Source organism: Mauremys mutica, chromosome 13, assembly GCF_020497125.1.
Source record: "Mauremys mutica isolate MM-2020 ecotype Southern chromosome 13, ASM2049712v1, whole genome shotgun sequence".
Taxonomy (NCBI): Eukaryota; Metazoa; Chordata; order Testudines; family Geoemydidae; genus Mauremys; species Mauremys mutica.
Window position 1 is genome coordinate 25,693,868 of NC_059084.1, and position 21,059 is coordinate 25,714,926.

Below are 21,059 nucleotides of genomic sequence, written 5' to 3' on the forward strand. Positions count from 1 at the left end.
CCCCCTCCGATCCTGCACTGAGCAGATCTTGGTTTATCTGAGCCAAAATATGTTAGTATAGCAAGGGGATGACGGAAGGCCAGCAAGAAAAGGATGGAAAGGTCAACAGGAGACCAAATTGGGCCGTCCAGGAGTGGAAAACAATCCCATCTCAGTTAGTCTAGCACAGGGGTGGCCAAAGTGCAGCCAGTTAAGTTCTATCACGTGATCTGAATCCTTCCATCCTTCTGTATATGGAGATGTGGCCTGCCAGGATCAAGGCAAAGTATTCATTACACAGCTGGGACCTGTAGTCTCCACCTTTGCATTACAAAGGAGGACAGCTGTGAAACCTGCTCCACTTTATGCAAAGTGCAGCCTTTGGTCTCTGGGCAATATCTCAATGTGTTCCTTGACTAATCCTACCAGTGCTTGAGATCTGCATGTTCTAATGCCTGATCCAGGACCAATATCATAATGCCATTTAGCTTATGAATACCAAGGAGGCAGGGTCATCAGAATGTCCATAAGACGTTATATATATTTTACCAGTCGTTCTGAGACAGATACACACGTGCTGTGACTAACGTCTCATGCTACAAAGCATGTGGCTCTCTGAATAGCCCTGGACCTTCTCCCCCTGAAATCCAAACTTGAGCATTTTTATTTAATAGCCACTTTTTCTTTCATGTGCAGCAGTAAGATAATTAAGCCTCATTGTAAGCAGCCATTCTACAGCAATTACCCAGACCTCTATGTGGCTACATTAGTGCCTCTTTGTGGCCTGAAACCCTGTATCTGTGTTTGAAATGTGAGTCTTACACTCAAAATATCATTCAAGGGGGTGGAGCATGCATATGTCTGAGTGGTGGGGAGGGGAGATGATTTCCTGATAGGAAATTTGTCTCTTGGTAGGATTCTTCCACTATTATACTGGAGTGACAGCACTGCTATAATGACAGGTTGCAGGGTAGCAGCCGTGTTAGTCTGTATCCGCAAAAAGAACAGGAGTATTTATGGCACCTTAGAGATAACAAATTTATTTGAGCATATATTATTTGCTCAAATAAATTTGTTAGTCTCTAAGGTGCCACAAGTACTCCTGTTCTTTTAGCACTGCTATAGTTCAAGTTGAGCATCATTTTCTGCTTAAAGTCGACTATTCTAGGTGTTCTAAAATGTACATACCGACTTGGATTGTCTTGAAAGTTGCTGTGTCTCATGAGGGTGTGCGGTAGGGTTAGTTATCCAGATTTGGGGTAATTTTAGGAAGGGGTTCCTCAGATAGAGCCCTCCACCCCCAAAAATCAGCTGTTTACAAAATCACCTCCTTCTTCTAGCTATTTTTTTGCACACGTGTGGGAATCCAGCCATGGCCATAATCCTCCCCAATTCATTTCAGTTGCTCAGGACTTATCTCGGCTAGTGCAGGGCACCCACTGCCCCTTTGAGGAAGCAAAATTGGAAAAGTTATTAAGGGTAAGTTTGTAAATGTTGTTGCCATGAGCTAGATGCTCCTAGAAGAGGGAAATGTGCATGTGCAGCAAGACTAGGGCTCTGGTAAAGCTAGATTTGCAGGCAGTCCCTTGTCAGAGAAACTGGCTGACTCATGATGACCTGCTATGGTTATTGAACCTGAATTGTACCCATGCAGTGAGAGATCAAACCCCACCCTGGGCAGCTTTCAGAGAATGTGTGCTGTGCACATTCATCGCTTTCTGCCTGCATTCTGCAGGGGCTGCTTTTGGAAGTTTTCCCCTGAAACCAAAATTTCAGATTGAAGAGCACTGTGTTACAGTGCTCTGAGATCCACAGGCGGGCTCTGGTTTTACTGCAGTTAATTAAAAAGACAGAAGATGCTGACACACACACTAGTACTTTGCCCCTCACTGATGCTCCCGAACACTTTGGGAACAGAGCACATGAGCCGTGCAGGACAAAATCTAACGTCTCCTCTTTGCTATGGCTGAACTTGGGTTTAAATGAGCAGTAGTAAACAGGAACTATTTGCACCTGGCCCACACCCAAACACTGAGTTCACTTCACACAAACTGTCCCAGGCTTGCAAAATGTTACTACCCCTTTGGCCTTGCCCTGAGGATTCCTAATGTGATACTGTTTTCACTTCCCCCTCTCTGTCATGCCTGCCACCAGAAAGCTGCCGAGCCCCATGGCAAGGTGACGTCCATATACATCTTCATTGACACAACCGACAGAACTCGGCAGAACTGAAATGAAGCACACTTGATCCCTGGATGTGAACATGCACCTCTCTTCATATCACAATCACAGCCCTGCCAAGCTGCTCAACCATCTTCCATTGGTGGTAAACCCAACTGTAGACCAGCCACTGGCATTTTGTCTGGGCCTGCAAGCACTTCCAGCATTCCAGCCACTGATAGTAGTGCAGTGATTTTAACAAAAAGCTCAGTGCATACCTAGCCAGTCTGTAAAACTGCTCAAACGCTTTGGGATCTTGGGTTGAAAGGCGCCCAATAAATGTCCATTTTTAATAATATTGTAACATTCGTAGGTAGCAAACATTCTGCATCAGCAAGCTACACAACAGGTTCTTCAGGAGATGAAGCACAAAATAACTTCCCCAACTGAGGGAGTTTCAAGGAGGAAGAAGATGATCTTTCCTGTACACCTGTGGCAGGAAACTGGGGCAATTCCCAAAGTCTCGCGAAAAGAACCATGGGTCTTTAATAACTGCAAGGGACCAAGGTGTTGGTTAGCCCTGGGATCTCCTACTGGAGGAGTATTTGAGCAAAGCTATGCTCCAGAAATAATGGCTGCATTTGTCATGAATTACTCTTTTTACCTTTATCTCTAGCTGGCTTTTGTGCTCCAATTAAGTAAAAACTGCTAGGGGCATGATTTTCCATCTGACTCATGGGCTCGTCTCTGGGTTATTTCTATTCCCTCTCATCTCTCAGGAACGAGTCAGTCTATGCTTCTGCTGCAGTGCACATGGTATCTCTGAGGCTGTCCAAATCAACATCAATGTGGTGGGTTTAATCACGACACTGTATTCTGGCTATTCAGCAAGGTAGGGTTCTTAGGCAATTGCTATCCATGAAGCTGGTTCAGAATGGTGTTATTCAGTTAGCAATCACTTCTAGAAAGGTCACGTGAGCTTGATGAGAAATCTCAGGGGAACATTGTTAACAAATATGAGCAAGGTGCTGTGCTGCAAACAAAACAGTCAGCATTTTCTACTCGCTCTTTACAAATGCCTGCATGAGTAAATCAACTAGAATAAATCAAATCTGACTCATAGAATATGTCAGTCCTGATAAATCCTTGGGGCCATCTAGTCCAGTATGCTGCTTCCAGCAGTGCCCATGCAATCCCCAGTGCTAATAGGAGGCAAACCCTACAAATTGCTTCCACTGCCATCATGATGCACCAAGCCATCTGGTCCTTGGGAGGAACGTTTCCTGCCTGCCTAAGTGAACTGTGTTCCCTCTGAAGCATGAGGATGATAATCCTTATTATTTTCTGGCCAGATTGTATCTGCCATTGTACAAAAGGGGGAATGTAGCCAGGATGCAGGGAGCCATCTGCAATTTGTGCATCCATGCGGGAAGCAGATGGGCTAGCTTCCTTAGCAGTGCTCCAGGCCCCAAATAGGGAGTGGCTGGATGTTTGCAGGGCCCTGCCTACCATATTATTATTATTATTTGTATTGTGGTAGCACCTAGGGGCTCTGATCGTGAATGAAGGCCCCTCTGTTCACAGAACAAAGAGATGGCCCCTGCCCCAAAGAGCTAACAATCTACCTTCTACATCCATTAGCCCTTGTAGGCTGGTGGTGGGAAGCACGCATGCAGCACCCTTTTAAAGGATCTTGCCTCTGCTGACTTTGTCCCAGAAGCATTCTGCCTTTCTCAGCAACTGCAGGGGCGCAGAAATGGTGCATTTCTCCCTCTCCATCCACACAAGTGGCTGAAAATCTACAATCTAGATCTGAAATTGCATAGCTACATTACAAATATTGTGGTCAGGAATAAATGTATAAATGCAGCCACATTATATGACCGAGAATTCCACAAGATGACTGGATGCTATGAAAATAAGTATTTTCTTTGACTGATTCAGTATTTGCCACCATGTGAAGTATTTCTCTGTTTTCTAATATCTGAGTAAAATGGATGGGCTGAGGTTTGTACCCCGTCTTTCACGTTTTTTTTAATAGATTACTTAAGTCCCTTCTTATTCTCGTTTCCAGATTAAATGATTGGACTCATAGTTTTGGCAAAAGTACCGAAAATTTAATCCAAAGAGCTTTCTTAACAAATATCCAGGAACATATAACATCAGAGTTTTCCATTTGCCAGTTATAAGCCTCCAAATTAAGAAAATATTTCTTACTTATTAATAAAGGGCAAACTGCCTGCCTTTATGTGCTGCTTCACAAAACACTGAGATCCAATCCTAAATCACCAGTCGTCTGAAGAAGGATGTAACAGTACTTGTGTTTTGAGGAGATCTGAATAAAAATTGTGCTCTTTAGAATCATTTCCTTCAAACATGAAAAGGCTTGAGTACCTTGATTCAGCAAAGCTATAAAGGACAGCATTTCCAAACCCTATACTGTCCCTGAAACATAGAGGTGACAGGAATGAAATGGATTACAGTGGCTGGCTCAGAGATCTCATCTATGGAAGGTCTGCAGAATAAGGACATGATGCCACCTGTCTTCAAAGCAGCAGCAAAACACAAAGCTCTTCCAGCCCAGGTTTATCCTACAGGCAGATTGTTTATCAACATCTGAAGGATAAACTAGAAACGGTGGATTTGGTATTTTACCTTGCAGATTCATTTTCTGCATGGTAAAATACAGAAAATGAGTCCCACCACACCCCCCACTACCACCAATTTTGGAATTAACTCTGTTTTTTCCCACTTGTTGAGATTTTGGTTCCCCTGACAAGAACTTGTACCGCTTTTACCAATCTAACCCAACACTACCCGGACTGAGACTCAGGTGGGTTTACAGATTTGAGGGTATCTTACTCAGATACTGTATTTACAAGTAAGACCAAAATATTGCTGTATGTGAGAGAGAAACACAATGGGCTATGCCTCGCAGTACCCACACCAGCACCAGGAGAGCAGACCATGGAACCTCTTGGACAATGGTTCCCAAGACTCTAAGCCCAAAGGCCACAGTTCCAGATGCACACTCATACTGGTGAATGAAGGGCTGGATGGAGATCCAGGTTGCTGCCTGGCAAAGCTCAACCACAAGATGGCCTTGTCCTGAGCTGAGGGAAGCTATGTCCTTACTGGAATGAGCTTTCATACCCAGGGCAAAAAGGGAAACTCAGCCAAACAGGTTTTGTTTGTCCGTGTGACAGCAACTCATCTCTCGCTGACCTCAATACTTTTCCTCCTTTCTGGGACCTCTGAAGAGCACCTAGTCTGCGGTGGTCTCTCGACCTATGCAGGGAGCACTTCAGTGCTCTCACCCCACCTGAGGTGTATGCCCCAGAGTCGTGTTGGGTGCAGTGGGGCCAAGGGGCAGACAGATGGCAGCTAGATGCTGATTGCTCTGAGAACCTTGTTGAACAATAAGAACAGGGCAAGGGCCACCCTAACTTAGGGTTGCCAGCTGTCCGGTTTTCAACCAGAACACCGGTCGAAAAGGGACCCTGGTGGCCGCTGACCAGGACATTCAAAGTCTGGTCAGTGGCACAGTGGGGCTAAGGCAAGGTCCTGACTCCGTGCAGTACCGAGAAGCGGCGACATGTCCCTGCAGCCCTTAAGTGTAGGAGCAGCCAGGGGGTTCCAGGCGCTGTCCCTGCCCCGAGAGCCGGCCCCACAGCTTGCCAGCTCCCGTTGATCAGGAACCACAGCCAGTGGGAGCTGCGGGGGCGGCACGTGTGGGCGAGGGCAGGGCGCAGAGCCTCCCTGACAGCCCCTGCACTTAGGAGCCAGAGAACATGTCATGGCTTCTGGAAGCAACCTCAGGAAAGTGCCACTTGGAGCCCGCCACACACCCCAAATCCCTTCTCGCACTCCAACTCCCTCCTGGAGCCTGCACCCTGACCCCCTCTTACACCCCAACAACCTGCCCCAGCCCAGAACCCCCTCCTGCACTTTGAACCCCTCATCTCTGGACCACACCAGAGCCCAAACCCCTGCCCCAGCCCTGCGCCCCCTCCTGCACCCTAAATACCTCATCCCCAGCCCCACAACAAAGCCCACACCCCCAGCCAGAGCCCTCACCCCCCCACATACACATGCCAACCCTCTGCTCCAGCCCGGAGCCCCCTCCTACACCCTGAGCCTCTCATTTCTGACCATACCCCAGAGCCTGCACCTCCAGCTGAAGCCCTCACCTCCTTCCGTTCCTCTGCCCCAGCCTGGTGAAAATAAGCAAGTGAGTGAGGGTGGGTGAGAGTGAGTGACAGAGGGAGGGGGCAAGCAGGTGGCATGGCCTTGGAGAAGGGGCAGGGGCTCAGAGGAGTGGCAAGGGTGTTTGGTTTTCTGCAATCAGAAAGTTGGCAACCCTATCCTGAGGGGGAACCAGGGGCGGCTCCAGGTCCCAGCACGCCAAGCATGTGCTTGGGGCGGCATCCTGCGCGGGGGGCGCTCTGCCAGTCGCTGGGAGGGCGGCAGGCAGCTCCGGTGGACCTCCCGCAGGCGTCCCTGTGGAGGGTCCGCTGGTCCCGCAGCTTCGGTGGAGCATCCACAGGCACGCCTGCGGGAGGTCCACCGGAGCCGCGGGACTGGTGACCGGCAGAGCGCCCCCCACAGCGTGCCGCCGTGCTTGGGGCGGCGAAATGGCTAGAGCTGCCCCTGGGGGGAACCCATTCAGAGAGGGGGAGCAGTGGTTGTGGCCATGGCAGAAGGGAGAGCCACCCACCAGGCTGCTGCAGTGAGAAGCCAGGACGAGGGCTGGAAGACAGCAGAACCATGATTAGAGCCCTGCATGGATACAAAATGTGTATCTGCAGCCGATCCGCAGATAGCTTTGCAGGGCTCTAACCATGGGCGCTCTCCCTGGAAGCCCCTCGAGGCTGTGGGGCTCCTCTCCTGCCCCAGATGTTGCAATCACACTCAGCAGAGATTGGGAGCAGCTGGTCTGGGGACCACCCACTATTTCGCATCCCACCTAGGCTTGTCCGAATACGCTGCCCGTAGCTTGCACGAGGTCTCGGGAAGCTGAAGGCAACTAGGTCGCAGAGGATCCTGGGAGTTGTAGTCTTTTGTGCGAGACTGACCCATAGGCGCCCCGCTCCTAAGCCCAAGCTGGGAACTACAACCCGCGCTGAGGTCGTTGATCCCCCGCTAAGATGGCGGCTCCCTTGGTGCTGGGGATTGTGGTGGCCGTCACGGTCCGGGCCGTGCTGTACCGGTCCAGCCTGGCCGGGTTCATCTCCGAGCGGGTCGAGGTGGCGTCTCCTTTAAACGCCTGGAAGCGAGGTGAGACCTGCGGGGTAGCAGGCCCCCGCCTGGCCCTGAGGGAGCAGCCCCCTCCTCCTCCTCCTCCCGGGCCCGGCCCTGAGGGAGCAGCCCCCTCCGCCCCGCACCCCCCTTCCCCCTGGGCCCGGCCCTGAGGGAGCAGCCCCCTCCGCCCCGCACCCCTCCACCCCCTGGGCCCGGCCCTGAGGGAGCAGCCCCCTCCGCCCCGCACCCCTCTTCCCCCTGGGCCCGGCCCTGAGGGAGCAGCCCCCTCCGCCCCGCACCCCTCTTCCCCCTGGGCCCGGCCCTGAGGGAGCAGCCCCCTCCGCCCCGCACCCCTCTTCCCCCTGGGCCCGGCCCTGAGGGAGCAGCCTTCCCCCCTGCCTCGGGCTCGATGAATGGGCTGCTGGACCCCGCCCCGGCCCGAGGTGAGCCCTGCAGGGCGGTGCGCTTCCCTGACAGGACTGGCGGTTAACACCGGTCCGAGCGGCGCAGCGCTTTGCAGACAAGCAGCGTGACAGGCCCCTGCTAGCAGGACTTCCTGGGCCAGGCGGTTTGGTGCTAAGTTGCGAGGGGCTAAGCAGGGGCCGTCAGCCTTTCAGAAGTGGTGTGGTGGGTCTTCATTTATTCCCGCTGATTTAATACATTTTAACGCATTTAGAAGGTCTCTTTCTAGAAGTCTATAATATATAACTAAACCATTGTTGTACGTAAAGTAAATGGTTTTAAAAATGTTTAAGAAGCTTCATTTAAAATTAAGTTAAAATGCAGAGCCCCCTGGACTGGTGGCCAGGACCTGGGCAGTGTGAGTGCCACTGAAAAGCAGCTCGCGTGCCATAGGTTGCCTCCCCTGGGCTAGAGCCTGCAAGATGTGGCTCTCTCGCGCATGTTTGTAGCTGGCTGCGAACCCTTGGCATGGGAATAGAAATGGGATCAAAGTACCCCCTGGAGGCCAAGGCTCTTCCCAGAAGCAGAAGCCCTTGGACTGGAGCTGGCAGTTCTGGGGAGAGAGACAAGAAATCTCAGAGTAATTTCCTTGCTTCTGGTTCTTCTTATAAAACCCAATTCAGTGGCCAAAAGAGGCTTGATGCAGTCTCTTCCTTCCTGGTCTGGAACAGCTTGTGAGCCCCACCTCAGAATAGGCCAGTGTTTAGAGAGCTCTCCTGGAGGTGGGAAACCCTGTTCAAGTCTTTTCTCCCGCTCTGGCTGCAAGGAGGGGAGGCAAATTGAACCTGGGTCTCCCACATCCCAGGTGAGTGCTCTAACCAGTAGGATTAAAGTGATAAGGTGGGCAGCACCACTTCCTCCTGCTATTTTATGTGGCACATGATAGGTGCCTAACTCGGAAAGCCTACATTACAAAATTAAGTTGACTTAAGTTACGTTGACATATGGTCGCCCTGGTCTGAAAGCTGGAGCCATGGGCTGATGTAAACAATGCAGTGTCTACACTGACATTGTATCAACCTCACTACATCGACCTAAGCTCTATGCCTCTCACGGAGGTGGAGTTTTTAGGTTGGTGACGTACATCAGTGGGAGCAACATTGTAGTGTAGACGCTTACAGAGTTGTTGACCTAACTCTGCAGTATAGACCAGGGCTTGTTCTCGGAAGAAATGGCTTAGACACGTAAGCTGCCTGACTCCAGGAGAGGGGTTCCTAGTTGTGGATCCCTAGCAGAAAGAGGTGGCTAACTCTGGCTGAGAGAAGAGAGTTTTAGGATACACCCCTCTTCTTAACATCTTCCATTGGCTGGCCAAGGTGGGAAGCCACAAAGCTTGCTGGCTTTTATGGATTGCATTCTATAGGTTTCTATCTCTTCCCATTCGGAGCCTAGGTGCCTAACTCAGGCTTTGTGCAGTGATGAGCTGCCAAAATCTTAACAACGGGTTCCCTATAAAAAGTTCTGATTTAACAACGGGTTCCCTATAAAAAGTTCTGATTTAAGGGATGTGCAACAGCATGTATTTTTTGTACCAATAGGGTTACCATACGTCCATATTTTCCCAGGAGGTGATTAAGAACCGAAAAGCCTGACATGTCCAGGAAAATACAGATGTATTTTAACCCTACCTAAAGTTCTTTTTTAAAAAGATGGGGCTGAACTAGAAATGAGCTCCGTTTCACATGTGTGGGTGGTGATCAGGGACAGTCTCAATTTTTGGGTCTTTTTCTTATATAGGCTCCTATTACCCCTCACCCGTCCCGATTTTTCACACTTGCTGTCTGGTCACTCTAGGGTGTGCACATTTGTGGGTCCCAGCTGCTCCCTGCCCCCCCCCCCCGCATTAAAGCAGGTGTGCAGGGTTACTGCCCTGGGAACTGCAGGGCACCAGTGGATGTGGGGCTGGCTGCAGATAGGGGCGTGGGGCAGGGCTAGCTGGAGGCAGGGAGTGACACGGGCTGGCTGTGGGCAGGTGATGCAGATGGGCGGGCTGCGGGTGGCTGTGGGCAGGGGGTGGCTGCGGGCGGCTGTGGGCAGAGGCTGGCTGCAGGCAGGGGGGGGCTGTGGCAGGGGCTGCAGGCAGAGGCTGGCTGTGGGCAGAGGGTGGCTGTGGCAAGGGCTGGCTGCGGGCAGGGGCAGAGGGTGGCTGTGGCAAGGGCGGCTGTGGGCAGGGGCTGGCTGCGGGTGGCTGTGGGCAGGGGGCGGGGCAGAGGGCGGCTGTGGGCAGGGGCTGGCTGCGGGTGGCTGGGGGCAGGGGCTGGCTGCGGGCAGAGGGCTGGCTGCGGGTGGCTGTGGGCAGGGGGTGGGGCAGGGGCTGGCTGCGGGCAGGGGGGTGGCTGGGGGCAGGGGCTGGCTGTGGCTGGCAGGGGGCAGGGGCTGGCAGGGGGCAGGGGCTGGCTGGGGGCAGAGGGCGGCTGCGGGTGGCTGTGGGCAGGGGGCGGCTGTGGGCAGGGGGTGGCTGTGGGTGGCTGGGGGCAGGGGCTGGCTGTGGGTGGCTGCGGGCAGGGGCTGGCTGCGGGCAGGGGCTGGCTGGGGGTGGCTGGGGGCAGGGGCTGGCTGGGGGCAGGGGGTGGCTGTGGGTGGCTGGGGGCAGGGGCTGGCTGTGGGCAGGGGCTGGCTGCGGGTGGCTGTGGGCAGGGGGTGGCTGGGGGCAGGGGGAGCGGGGGAGGGGCGCAGATACTCACACGGGCGGGGGGGGGGAGCGGCTGGGAGCAGCAGGACGCAACCGGGGACTCACCAGGCAGCAGCAAGAGCCCCAGGGCCAGAGGTCCGAGGAGCAGGAGCAGCAACAGGGCCAGGAGGCAGCTCACATGGCTCTCGCAGCACAGCGCAGCGCCCCCCGGTGGCCGGGAGGAGGAATTACAGGCTTCCCAGGCAGAGCCCATCAAAGCTTCCCTCGCAGGGAAGCTAGTTAACAAGCGGTTCTAAAACTGCTTCTAAATTTAACAACGGGTTCGTGCGAACCGGTGCGAACCGGCTCCAGCTCACCCCTGGCTTTGTGGATCCCACTGTTGTTCTAGTGATTTTCTCGGTGCCTAAAAGTTAAGCACCACAACTCTCAGCATTGTAACACCTAAGTCCCTTTGTGGATCTGAGCCCATATTCTTCAAGATTTTACAACCAGTAGATTTCATCCGCTCACACCTATTTTTTTTATTCATATATTGGAAGAGTAAAATAAGCGTTCCATTTTTTTCAGCTCCTGGTTGGCTTCTTAACACTGAATGCAATAACCTTTGAACTAAACTACAGGTCTGTCACATCTTGCGCTGGGGTTAGATTCCGCAGTCAGCGCGTAAAGTAAAAATTGCGTATAGTCAAAATGACCTTTGAAAATCCCTTAAATCACCCATAAAGTACAGATTTCTGTATACAACCCTGTGTAGTACTATGTATTGTATACAGCAATGTACAGTACAGTATAAAATAGACTACATATGCAAAATATAATTTTACAGTATTTTTAATAACATAACAGATGGAAGAATGAAAGAATAAAAGATGAAAACAGTACAGTACTGTAAACCTGAACAGTCACCAGTCATCCTGGATATTCTTGCTAGTTTTGTATTGTACACACGCCAATGATTAGTCTTCCTCTTCCCCTGATAACACTATAACTGAGTCGTCAGGGCTTGATGTCGATCCAGAAGACGATGGGTCAGGCTTGGGTGACGGAGAGCGAGTCGTAGACGAAGTGGTTGGCTCTGGTTCAGCTCGAGAAGTTGATTGTGTAGGCTCTGCTTCTGCTGGTTGTTTTTTCTTTAAAACACGGTGTTTGGCAACTGTTGCTGTTGTCTCTTGAGCTCCTCGAACATTTCTTGGTACGGTCTCAAATCATCCGTAATACTACGTGTGATTTTGAGGCTTCGTTCCGTAGAAGAATCATATTCAGAAATTAAATCATGCAAGTATTTTGCTGCTTGGAACACTTCAGAAAATTTATGAAGATTCCAAGTTGCTGGCTTTTCCTGTTCGTCGTCATCTTCGTCTTCTGTAGACGATTTTATCAGTTTCTCTAACTCTTCGTTAGTCAATGTTTCTCTATGGCCCTTAATTAATTCCTCAGTTTCTTCCTCGAGGATGTTGATGAAGCCATTACCACCCACTTGCCTGGCCACCTGAACAATGAGTTTCACTTCTTTGTCAATGGTCGGGAAACCCTTAAAATCATTCACACAGTCTTCCCATAGGTTTCGCCAACATGCATTGACTGTTTCAGGCTTAATTGCATCCACTGCCTGCTTAATATAAGTGATGCAGTTAGCAATGTTGAAGGACTTCCAGCACTCCATTACATTAACATTGGGATCAGCATCCATAGCGGTAAGGATCCGTGAGAATGTAAGCCTCGTGTACGTGGCCTTGAAACAGCTAATGACGCCTTGGTCGAGAGGTTGGAGTATGGAGGTGGTATGTGGGGGGGGAGAAAGACGACTTCAGCATTGTTATGCGCAAACTGGAGTGCTGCAGGGTGGCCAGGAGCATTGTCTACGATCAGCCACACTTTAAAGTCAAGACCTTTCTCTACAAGGTACTGCTTGACCTCCAGAATGAAACATTTGTGGAACCAATCCAGAAATAATGCTGCTGTCACCTAAGCCTTTTTATTTGATTGCCAGAACACAGGCAGGAGATTTTTGTTTTTGCCTTTTAGGGCACGGGGATTTGCAGCCCTGTATAGCAAGCCCAGCTTTAAATGTTCAGCCGCATTGCTACAAAGCAACACAGTCACATGGTCTTTAGCTGCTTTGAAGCCAGGGGCTTGTCTTTCTGATTTCAAAATGTAAGTGCAAGTAGGCATTTTTTTCCAGAAGAGCCTAGTCTCGTCAGCATTAAAAACTTGTTCTGGAAGATAGTCCCTTTCCTCTATGATTTTCTTTAATTGTTTGGGGTAGGCTTTTGCTCCTCCTCATTGGCAGATGCAGCTTCACCAGTAGTCTGCACGTTTTTGAGGTTGAAGCGGTTCCTAAAACTGTTAAGCCAACCTTGGCTGGCTTTGAATTCCTTCTTAGCAGAAGGCTGTCCCTCTTCAGCGGGAGGTTTGAAGAGCGCATAGATGCTAAGAGCCTTTTCTCGCAACATGTTGCCGTTGATAGGCATGTATTTACGGTTCATGTCTTCCAGCCATAAGTTTAATGCCTTTTCAGTCTTCAGTAAAGTCTTATCACACACTTGGCTCATCACCTTAGCAGTTACTGGAGCACTTGATGCCACAGCTTGACGAATTTCTCTCTCTCGAATCTTGATGGCGCAGATGCTAGATTCGTTGCGGCGATATTTACGTGCCACATTGGCGATGGACATACCATCTCTCAATAAGTCCAACATAACCAGTTTTTCCTCCAGCGTTGGAACACATTGCTATTTCTTTGGTTGAGCGCCAGATGAAGTAGGTGACTTGCGTTTAGGAGCCATGTTATACGAAAAATACATACTGTATTTTTAAACAGTACAGGTACAGTAGAATTTTACTCAGCGTGGCGAGATGCACACAGTATGAGAGGTACTGAGTACTGTAGTGGGAACAGCAGATTCGCTTCTCCCATCTCACGCTCTGGGGCATACGCACTATTTAAATTGTTTGGGTTTTTTTGCCAACCCTCCAGGGTTATTATAGGGGAGAACCTTATCACGGACCTAAAGACATGCTGTTGCTCTCAAGTCCCCCCAAAAAATATTTTTTTGTATTGTGTACATCTGGTTTAGGACTGTAAAAGTCACATTCAGGGCTGTCCCATGTCTCTCTAGCCAAACACAGTAGTTCCTTCAAAATGTAGTTTCCCTTCAAGATGTGCAACTTACTAATGGCTTGATGCCTGCTTAGGGAATGGAAAATTTTATCAGCATGGACTAGGTATTAGTTTTGTGGGTGTGGCTGTTATTTCAGAAGAAATGTAATGTGAGAAAATCGGAGACAGTAGCATGCCTTATCAATCAGACACATGACATATTCTGTGTACAGTTAATTGAAAAACATCCCAACTGTAATATTTTTAATTGCCTGAAACAAATAGTTAAATCATACCATGTGGTGTCAATTTTGACATATTTGCGTGGTAGAAATAAACCACAAAACACCTAATTCTAGTTGCTTTGTCAGTTTTGTGTGATCTGTTCAGGCAGAGATTCATTTTGAAATTCTTGTGATCACAGATATTTTAAAAGTTATAATTCTACCATTGTGAGATTTGCTATGTCTCCAGTCCACAGAATCCTAATGTGGCTATCTTGTGTGTTTCAGTTGTTGAAGGGCTAGCTTTGCTGGATTTGGGTGTCTCGCCCTATTCTGGAGATGTCTTCCATGAAGTAAGTGAATGTGTTTCATTTTTCTAGGGTAATAGTACATACTATCTTATATACTTACACAGTGCCTTTAAATGTCCAGCTATATGTGTGTGTGCTACTGTGTGAATTAAAAAAAATTAATGACTTGATTTATAAACTTCAGAATCATGTAGTTGTCTGTGTAACAAATATACAAGCGAGTCTCATCTTATGCGCATTTAACATGCGTGAATTCAGCTTTGCGCAGTCGACAAAAAAAAGAGAGAAATAACAATTTTAATACAGTACCTGTAGTGCAGGCGATTCCACCCACCATTACACTCAATGTAATTTTGACTATACACAATTTTTGCTTTACATGCTGATAGCGGAACTTAACCCCAGCGTAAGATGAGACTCGCCTGTATGCAGTTAGTAGCCCTTCTACAAAGTAGTGTTCATGACAGCGCAGCTGGCTGCTGCAAAATTAATTGACATTATAACTGGTGATTATTATTGCGTATGCAAAATTAAAACCAGAGGAATTCATTAGCTGCAAATATTCTGTTCACATGTAAATTTTCCTAGCAGAAAAGAGATAATAGAAATGCAGATATTGGTGTTATTGGCAGTCTGAACAGAATTGTTCCAGACAGAAATGTTTTCATTTTCTAAACATAATGCACTAGTGTATCAAGACAAGAAACAAACATTAGGTTATGACACTCTTCACAGGAGTCATCAACATATTGGTGTTGGCTTATCCGTGATCATGCCTGTGGTGTGTGTCATCCAGGCTAGCACTAGTAACACTGGTACGGTTATTGGGTGGTGTGCTCCTGCATGTCCCTACATTTTGCAGTAATATCAATGCCAGCTTTGATACCATGGTGCTCTTCCTGCTCCTCCATGTGAGGACCTTCATCCTCCAAGCGCTTATGCATCTGAGAAAATTTGTGCACATGAGTAGTTGCATGTGGACACTGCAGCTGGGAGGTGTGATTCCTAGCATGGGCAGACAGACCCACGCTAGCGCAGCTTGAGCTAACATGCTAACAATAGCATTGTGGATGTTGCGGCACTAGCAGCGGCTTGGGCTAGCTGCCTGAACTTGGACCAGTGGATTGGGTGGGCTTGGATGCGGGCAGCTAGTCTGAACTGCCACCCATGCAACAACATCCATGCTACAGTTTTTAGCATGGTAGCTCAAGATGAGCTAGCGCAAGTCCGTCTACCCATGTTGGGAATCACACATCCCAGCTGCAGTGTAGATACACCAGCAAAGCTCATATGTGTAAATGCTTGCAAGATCAAGGCTGTGGTCAGCTGGAGGAGAAGGATTCAGAAATAAACCTGTGGTGCCAGTGTCAATGTAGTGACACTGTATAAACTGATTAATTCATTGCCTAAATTGGGGCAAACATTTTCTTTCCTTTTTAATGGCCTGATTTTGTGAATGCTACTGAGTATAGCTCTTAATGTTGTGAGTATTCTCAATGAAATAATTACTACTTCTCATGGTACTGAGAGTTTGCAGGACTGAGGCCTGAGTTTGTAGGGGATTGACAAGATTTGACTGTGTCTTTCTCTTCCACTCTCTCTTAGACCCCGTTAATAATATACTTGTTTCATTTCCTGATTGAATATTCTGAGTTGGTGTTCATGGTAAGTTTTGCTTCAATCTTTTAAAAAAAGACTGTAAATTATTTTGTCTATTGTATAATACAAATAAACAGAAATCACCCAGCTAATTGCATCTATTCTCTGCAGCTCTGATGACAAAGGCAATCTAGCACCTCTCACAAGGGCTAAAAATTGATTATAACACATGTATGGCAACCATTTCAAATTATTTGCTGTGAGCCCTAGACAATTGGTACTGTTATCTGGTTAGCAGTGGGTCAGTTCAGAAGGCTGCTCTTCTGGTTCATTGGTCAACATGTTCTTATCCACATGTGCTGTGTCTAACAAGCTGTCTCTGCTGTGGCTAGATCAGTGGTTCTGTAATTCTTTTATCTTGTCGGCCACTTGATGAGAGACCTCCTATTTTGTGAACAACTTCTCCTCTTCCAGTTCCCCACTTCTTGTTTCTCAAAATATTCACTTCTCTGTACCCACCAGGAAGGGCTTAAAGAAACACTGCTACTCCATGGGCCATAGCTTAAAAGCCGCAGGGCTAGAATCTGTAAAGATGTTTCCACCTCACACCCTGAACTATTCCCAATAGTTACTATGATGAATGTTCAATTCAGAGTATTGGCACAATATCGCAGCTTTCTGTGGTGGTTGCATTTGCTACTGTTTTCCTTGTTTGAGTGACCAGTCAGTCTTTGTCTGCCTTTCTTTCTTTAGATAACTGATGTGCTAACTGCTGTTGCCCTCTACTTGGCTGTCCAAGACTTCAACAAAGTTGTGGTAAGTAGACTTGCAGAATCTTCCAGTCCTTGTTCTCTCGACAAGTGCAAGTGTATTTCATTAAATGAAAATGTGAAGCAAGTCCAAGTCTCCTCAGACAATGCATTTATCGATATCTACTGATTAGCAATAGCTACGAAATCAGCAAAAAGGTCAGCAAACATGGATGCAGAATGTGCGTGAGCCAACATGGACCCTGTTAACTTCTGCTGTTACGTGTGTTTCACAGCGGGTGGCTTCTCAGCATGATGTAGGTATTGTGACGTTACTCAAGTTAACGTAATGGCTGTGCACATCATAGTTTTAATGATGATCTCACATGCATACCTCCTTTCGTCTGAAAGGATCTTCAAGCATTTGAGAAACTGATATTGAAGTATACCTTGGGATCAGGTCAACCACCAGGGAAATGCAGCCACTTCTGGGGTGAAACATGGCAGCTGGTTCACAATGCTCAGTAATGGGATGCAACAGTTTAAGACAGGAATTGAGGGTTCCTTTTCAGTTGTAGTGGGAATTTTAAGTGTGCAAAACTAATTAGTGTTGTAGGAATTTGGCACGACAGTGGGGCTCTCATTCTTAGGCCTGTTCGCACTACAGCTTTTAACCAGTTACTCACATGGCTGGCTTTGTGTCCACATGCAGCATGGTTAATTTACAAACCAAAAAGTACTTAACAGTAACTATAAGGTTTATTAGCCTTAAAGTAAGTTGTAGTTTGAGTTCACATAATCCAGAATGGTGGAGGATCGATACTTCTGCTGCACTGGGCAAGAAATCTGACACCGGAGTGATTTAATCCCTATCATTCCCTTCAAAATATTAATAAATGGAATTTGAAGCTAGTAACTCTCCCTGAGGAGGGTGTGTTTTGTTTCATAAAAAACTTAATTGAGGCAATCTTTGCAAATAGAAGACTCTGTTTCTTTAATGGCAGCACAGTGCTCCCTAGTATCATGCTGGGACATGGATTCATTACCGATTTAAAAGGAAGGGTGCTACCATTTTTCTGCAGCACCTGTGTGTTCATTGGAGGTCTCCCACCTAAGCAGGGACCTGGCCTAACCTTGCTTAGCTTGGGAGAGCTGAAGGAATAATAACAAAAGGTGATATGTTTCCTGGCAGTACAGCAGTACTCCTCAGCAGTACAGCAGTTCTTCAGACTCTCTGTGGGACACTTCAGTAGATTTACAGATCACCTTTTTCACTTCTCTGGAGAAATATATTTTTAGTTGGGGATATATGAAACGTATTTTGGGTGCCCAGAGGAGATCTCTGATAGATGCTCTGAAGCAAGGGGCATACACAGATGTGCACAATCCTGAGTATAGCTTAGTGAATGACTTTGTTTGTGTAGGACTTAGATGTTACATTGGGGGTTTGTAAAGTTCACCATTCTTTGGTGACAATGCAGGATTTAGAGAGTGCACAAAAGCTGCCATGTTGCATTTGAAAACACACTGGGTACTCAAAATGTACATAGAAATTACTTGTAATAACTAATTCAATAACTCCCTCATTTCACACACAAATCAAGCAAACGTCACTATTGCTGTTACTCGGCGCAACAAAATAAACTAAACTGGAAGCTATTTTGGAACTATGAGCTGGAAAAGCCTTAGGAAATTGTCCAGGAAGTGCGAACACTTTGTTTTTATTTGAGCTCTTATATCTCTCCAGTGCCTCTTCTGACTTCCCTGACTTGACAGAAAAATCCGAGTCTGGCATTCAGTCATGTGTCTGCAACTTCAAGCAGAATGGTTTGGGTCAGGCAAAGTCAGTAAGGAAGGGGAGTCAAAATAGAGCTTGTTAAGCAAACCTTTGTTCTTCCTTAAGTATAAGGTGACTAGCATCTCTACATAGACATCATGGTGATGGACATGGTTACAGACCCTAGATAGATGCAATGTATTTCCATGTCTGACAGCTTTCGATCATTCTCTCTTGTTCAGTTTAAAAAGCAAAAACTCCTAATGGAACTGGATCGGTATGCATCAGATGTGGCTGAACTCATCCGGACCCCAATGGAAATGCACTACATCCCTCTCAAGGTAGCACTGTTGTAAGTATTGCTTCTTGCAAGCATATGCAAGAAACTTAGATTCCAAATCCTCCCATATTTTAATTTTTCTATTTAGGGGTTTCAGCATCTTAGTTAAATATTCTCTTTGCTTCCTTACACATTTTTTCTGTGTACCAGGAAAGAGAATCTCCATAGTCAAGTAACAGAAAGCTAATGCTAATGCTTCTCCAAATTTATGTTTCACATAGTAAAATAAATTTTCAGCCCTTTTCTATTGGGGTTGACAATGTACAGTCTTTAATATGGAGAGACTGTAGTCTCTCTGTAGTTTAGGTTTCTGTTAGAAGCCCAATTTTGCCCATCTTCTAACTTCTTCAAAACTAAACCAGTGCATCCAAAGTGTCTGTTGTGTTCCCTTGCTAGAAGATAACATTTTTTTTGAAAGTTTGGGGGTAATTGGGCAAGATGTTCCCAGAGCATGATTGTTTGAAAACCCAGAAATTATTTTAAAGGGTCTGAGGTACTCAGTTTCCACCTAGTTAACTTTAATAACATCCCTCTGAGTCGTCATAAGAAACCCCATTATTCAGACCACATGCTCTAAGTTTTTGAAGTAAGTAAAGCTCTAAGTAAAACAAACAGTATAGGAGGCAGGTACTTAAAATCAAAAGAAACAAATCTATCTTTCCTGATCTGAATAAATCAGATAAACCTGGAGTCTGGAATTAATCAAAAAGGATCTGCCTCTTGGCTCTCCCTTACCATTGATGTCCTTTGATCAGAAGAAGGTTTTTCATAAAAGAAACATTAATGATTCTTTCCTGTCCTGATATGAATTGTATAGGTCAGTAAGCCACCACCCCCCGCCACCACCCCAGGGTGAGAAAGCTGAAGCTTTCCTCTTTTGTTTTTATAAAAAAAAAGAAAGAAAGAAAAAGAAAAGTTAGACTATTTCTCATTTTTATTACACTTGGTGCACAATATCACAAAGGAATACTGGAATTGTATCTTTAGCATAGCCTGCTACGTGTAATATCTCTCTGGTATTTGAAGTAGCCATTAACGTCAGGCGTATGAAAAGGCCAACCTCAGACTGTGAGAACCCACTAGTATGATAAATATTCATAGGAGAGAACAGTTGGCAAATCGTAATCCCCTCTCCTGTCTCCAAGGACTGACTTGTTACAATGGAGGTTGGTTGATCTGCTGTCTTGCTTATTGAATCAATAATGTATCAGAGCGTTTCTTTGCTCCTTGGAGCCCAGTTAAATTAGACCGCTGCATCATTCATTTTAAATTTTCAGAGAGGAGCTGGTATCTTTCAAGCATGGTTGCACTCTGAAGAGTGACTCTCAAAGAGCATTGTGGGGTTCTGTTTTTGCTGTCTCTTGGTGATTACAGCTCAGATATGCTCAGTTTACAAGTAAAAAGATAGTTTATATTTTAAACTGCTAGCCTTGCAGGTACTCTGGGATCTGAGCATCAGCCTGGGTTCTCTGCTTCTCGCACATCCCACCTGCAATAAAGGTTTGTCAGATCAAATTAGGCCCTACTGGCGCCTATGCAATCACGTTGCCTTCAGTGGGGTTGCACAGGTGTAACTGACTGGGACATAGGAAACAGTTCTGTTTATGCACAAGAAGGAATAGAATCCATTTTGCTGTCTGTTTAGCCATATTGGCCCCTCAGGGCTAACAGGAATAAAAGTCAGCATATGTGACTTTGAATACAAAGCGGGAGCAGACCAGCTGAGTAACATGGGCCATTTTTATTTGATCACTTTTCAGAACAGAATTGCATTTTAAATGGGCTCTTTTCCCTCTGCCATCTCTTGCTTCCCACTGGGCTCTCCCACAATCACCCTATCCTTTGCCATGACATGAAGTCCTGTTTATACACAAGTGCAGCATCTGATTTTGCACCATTTGAAAGGCATCAATTCAGCTGCATCCCTTTGAGGTTGAGAGGAAACCGTACAATGTAAACATTTAAACAATCAAAAAGAAACAGCAAATAATTTCCATTTTCCTTTGATATTTCTCCCTTTGCTTTGGTTTTTTTTTTAATGGCATGAGTGTAATTGAGTTTTTGTTCTTTTTCAGTTATCTCCTAAATCCGTACACAGTGATGTCTTGTGTTGCAAAGTCCACCTGTGCCATCAACAATACTGTCATTGCATTCTTCATTTTGGCTACAATAAAAGGTAATGCACTGGGAAAATCTTGCCCCGGCTCATATCTTTCTGTAAATATTTGAACCGTAAGCTATTGGAAATGCAGTTAATAGTAGACACATCACAGTCTGGGTTAAGGCAGTGTCAAAGGTCTGCTTTGAACCACTGAAGCAAAAGGCAAATGCACAGTTAAGTACAAGGTCTGTCATCCCAATATGTATAAAAGTCTACACTACACACTAAGCCCAGGCTCGGACTCAGGTTTGAGCCAAAACCATCCTTCCATCCACACAGAGACACACAGCCTGCCTTGGGTCAGCAAGGACTTGGGACCCTGGG

General features: G+C 47.0%; 1 protein-coding gene across 2 annotated transcripts in view; it reads left to right on the forward strand.

Moving 5' to 3' along the window:
- The first annotated feature begins 7,164 nt into the window (after positions 1-7,164).
- Positions 7,165-21,059, forward strand: part of PIGU (phosphatidylinositol glycan anchor biosynthesis class U) — a 45,718-nt gene continuing 31,823 nt past the window's right edge. Inside the window, exons 1-6 of one of the 2 annotated variants that reach the window (XM_044986365.1) lie at positions 7,165-7,416; positions 14,087-14,151; positions 15,715-15,774; positions 16,462-16,524; positions 18,477-18,586; positions 20,650-20,750. In XM_044986365.1, the coding sequence (XP_044842300.1) occupies positions 7,287-7,416; positions 14,087-14,151; positions 15,715-15,774; positions 16,462-16,524; positions 18,477-18,586; positions 20,650-20,750 (529 nt within the window). In that variant the 5' untranslated portion in view covers positions 7,165-7,286. Of the gene's footprint in view, positions 7,417-7,774; positions 7,824-14,086; positions 14,152-15,714; positions 15,775-16,461; positions 16,525-18,476; positions 18,587-20,649; positions 20,751-21,059 lie in introns of those variants that run through there. The other variant, XM_044986366.1, reaches the window with a different exon arrangement.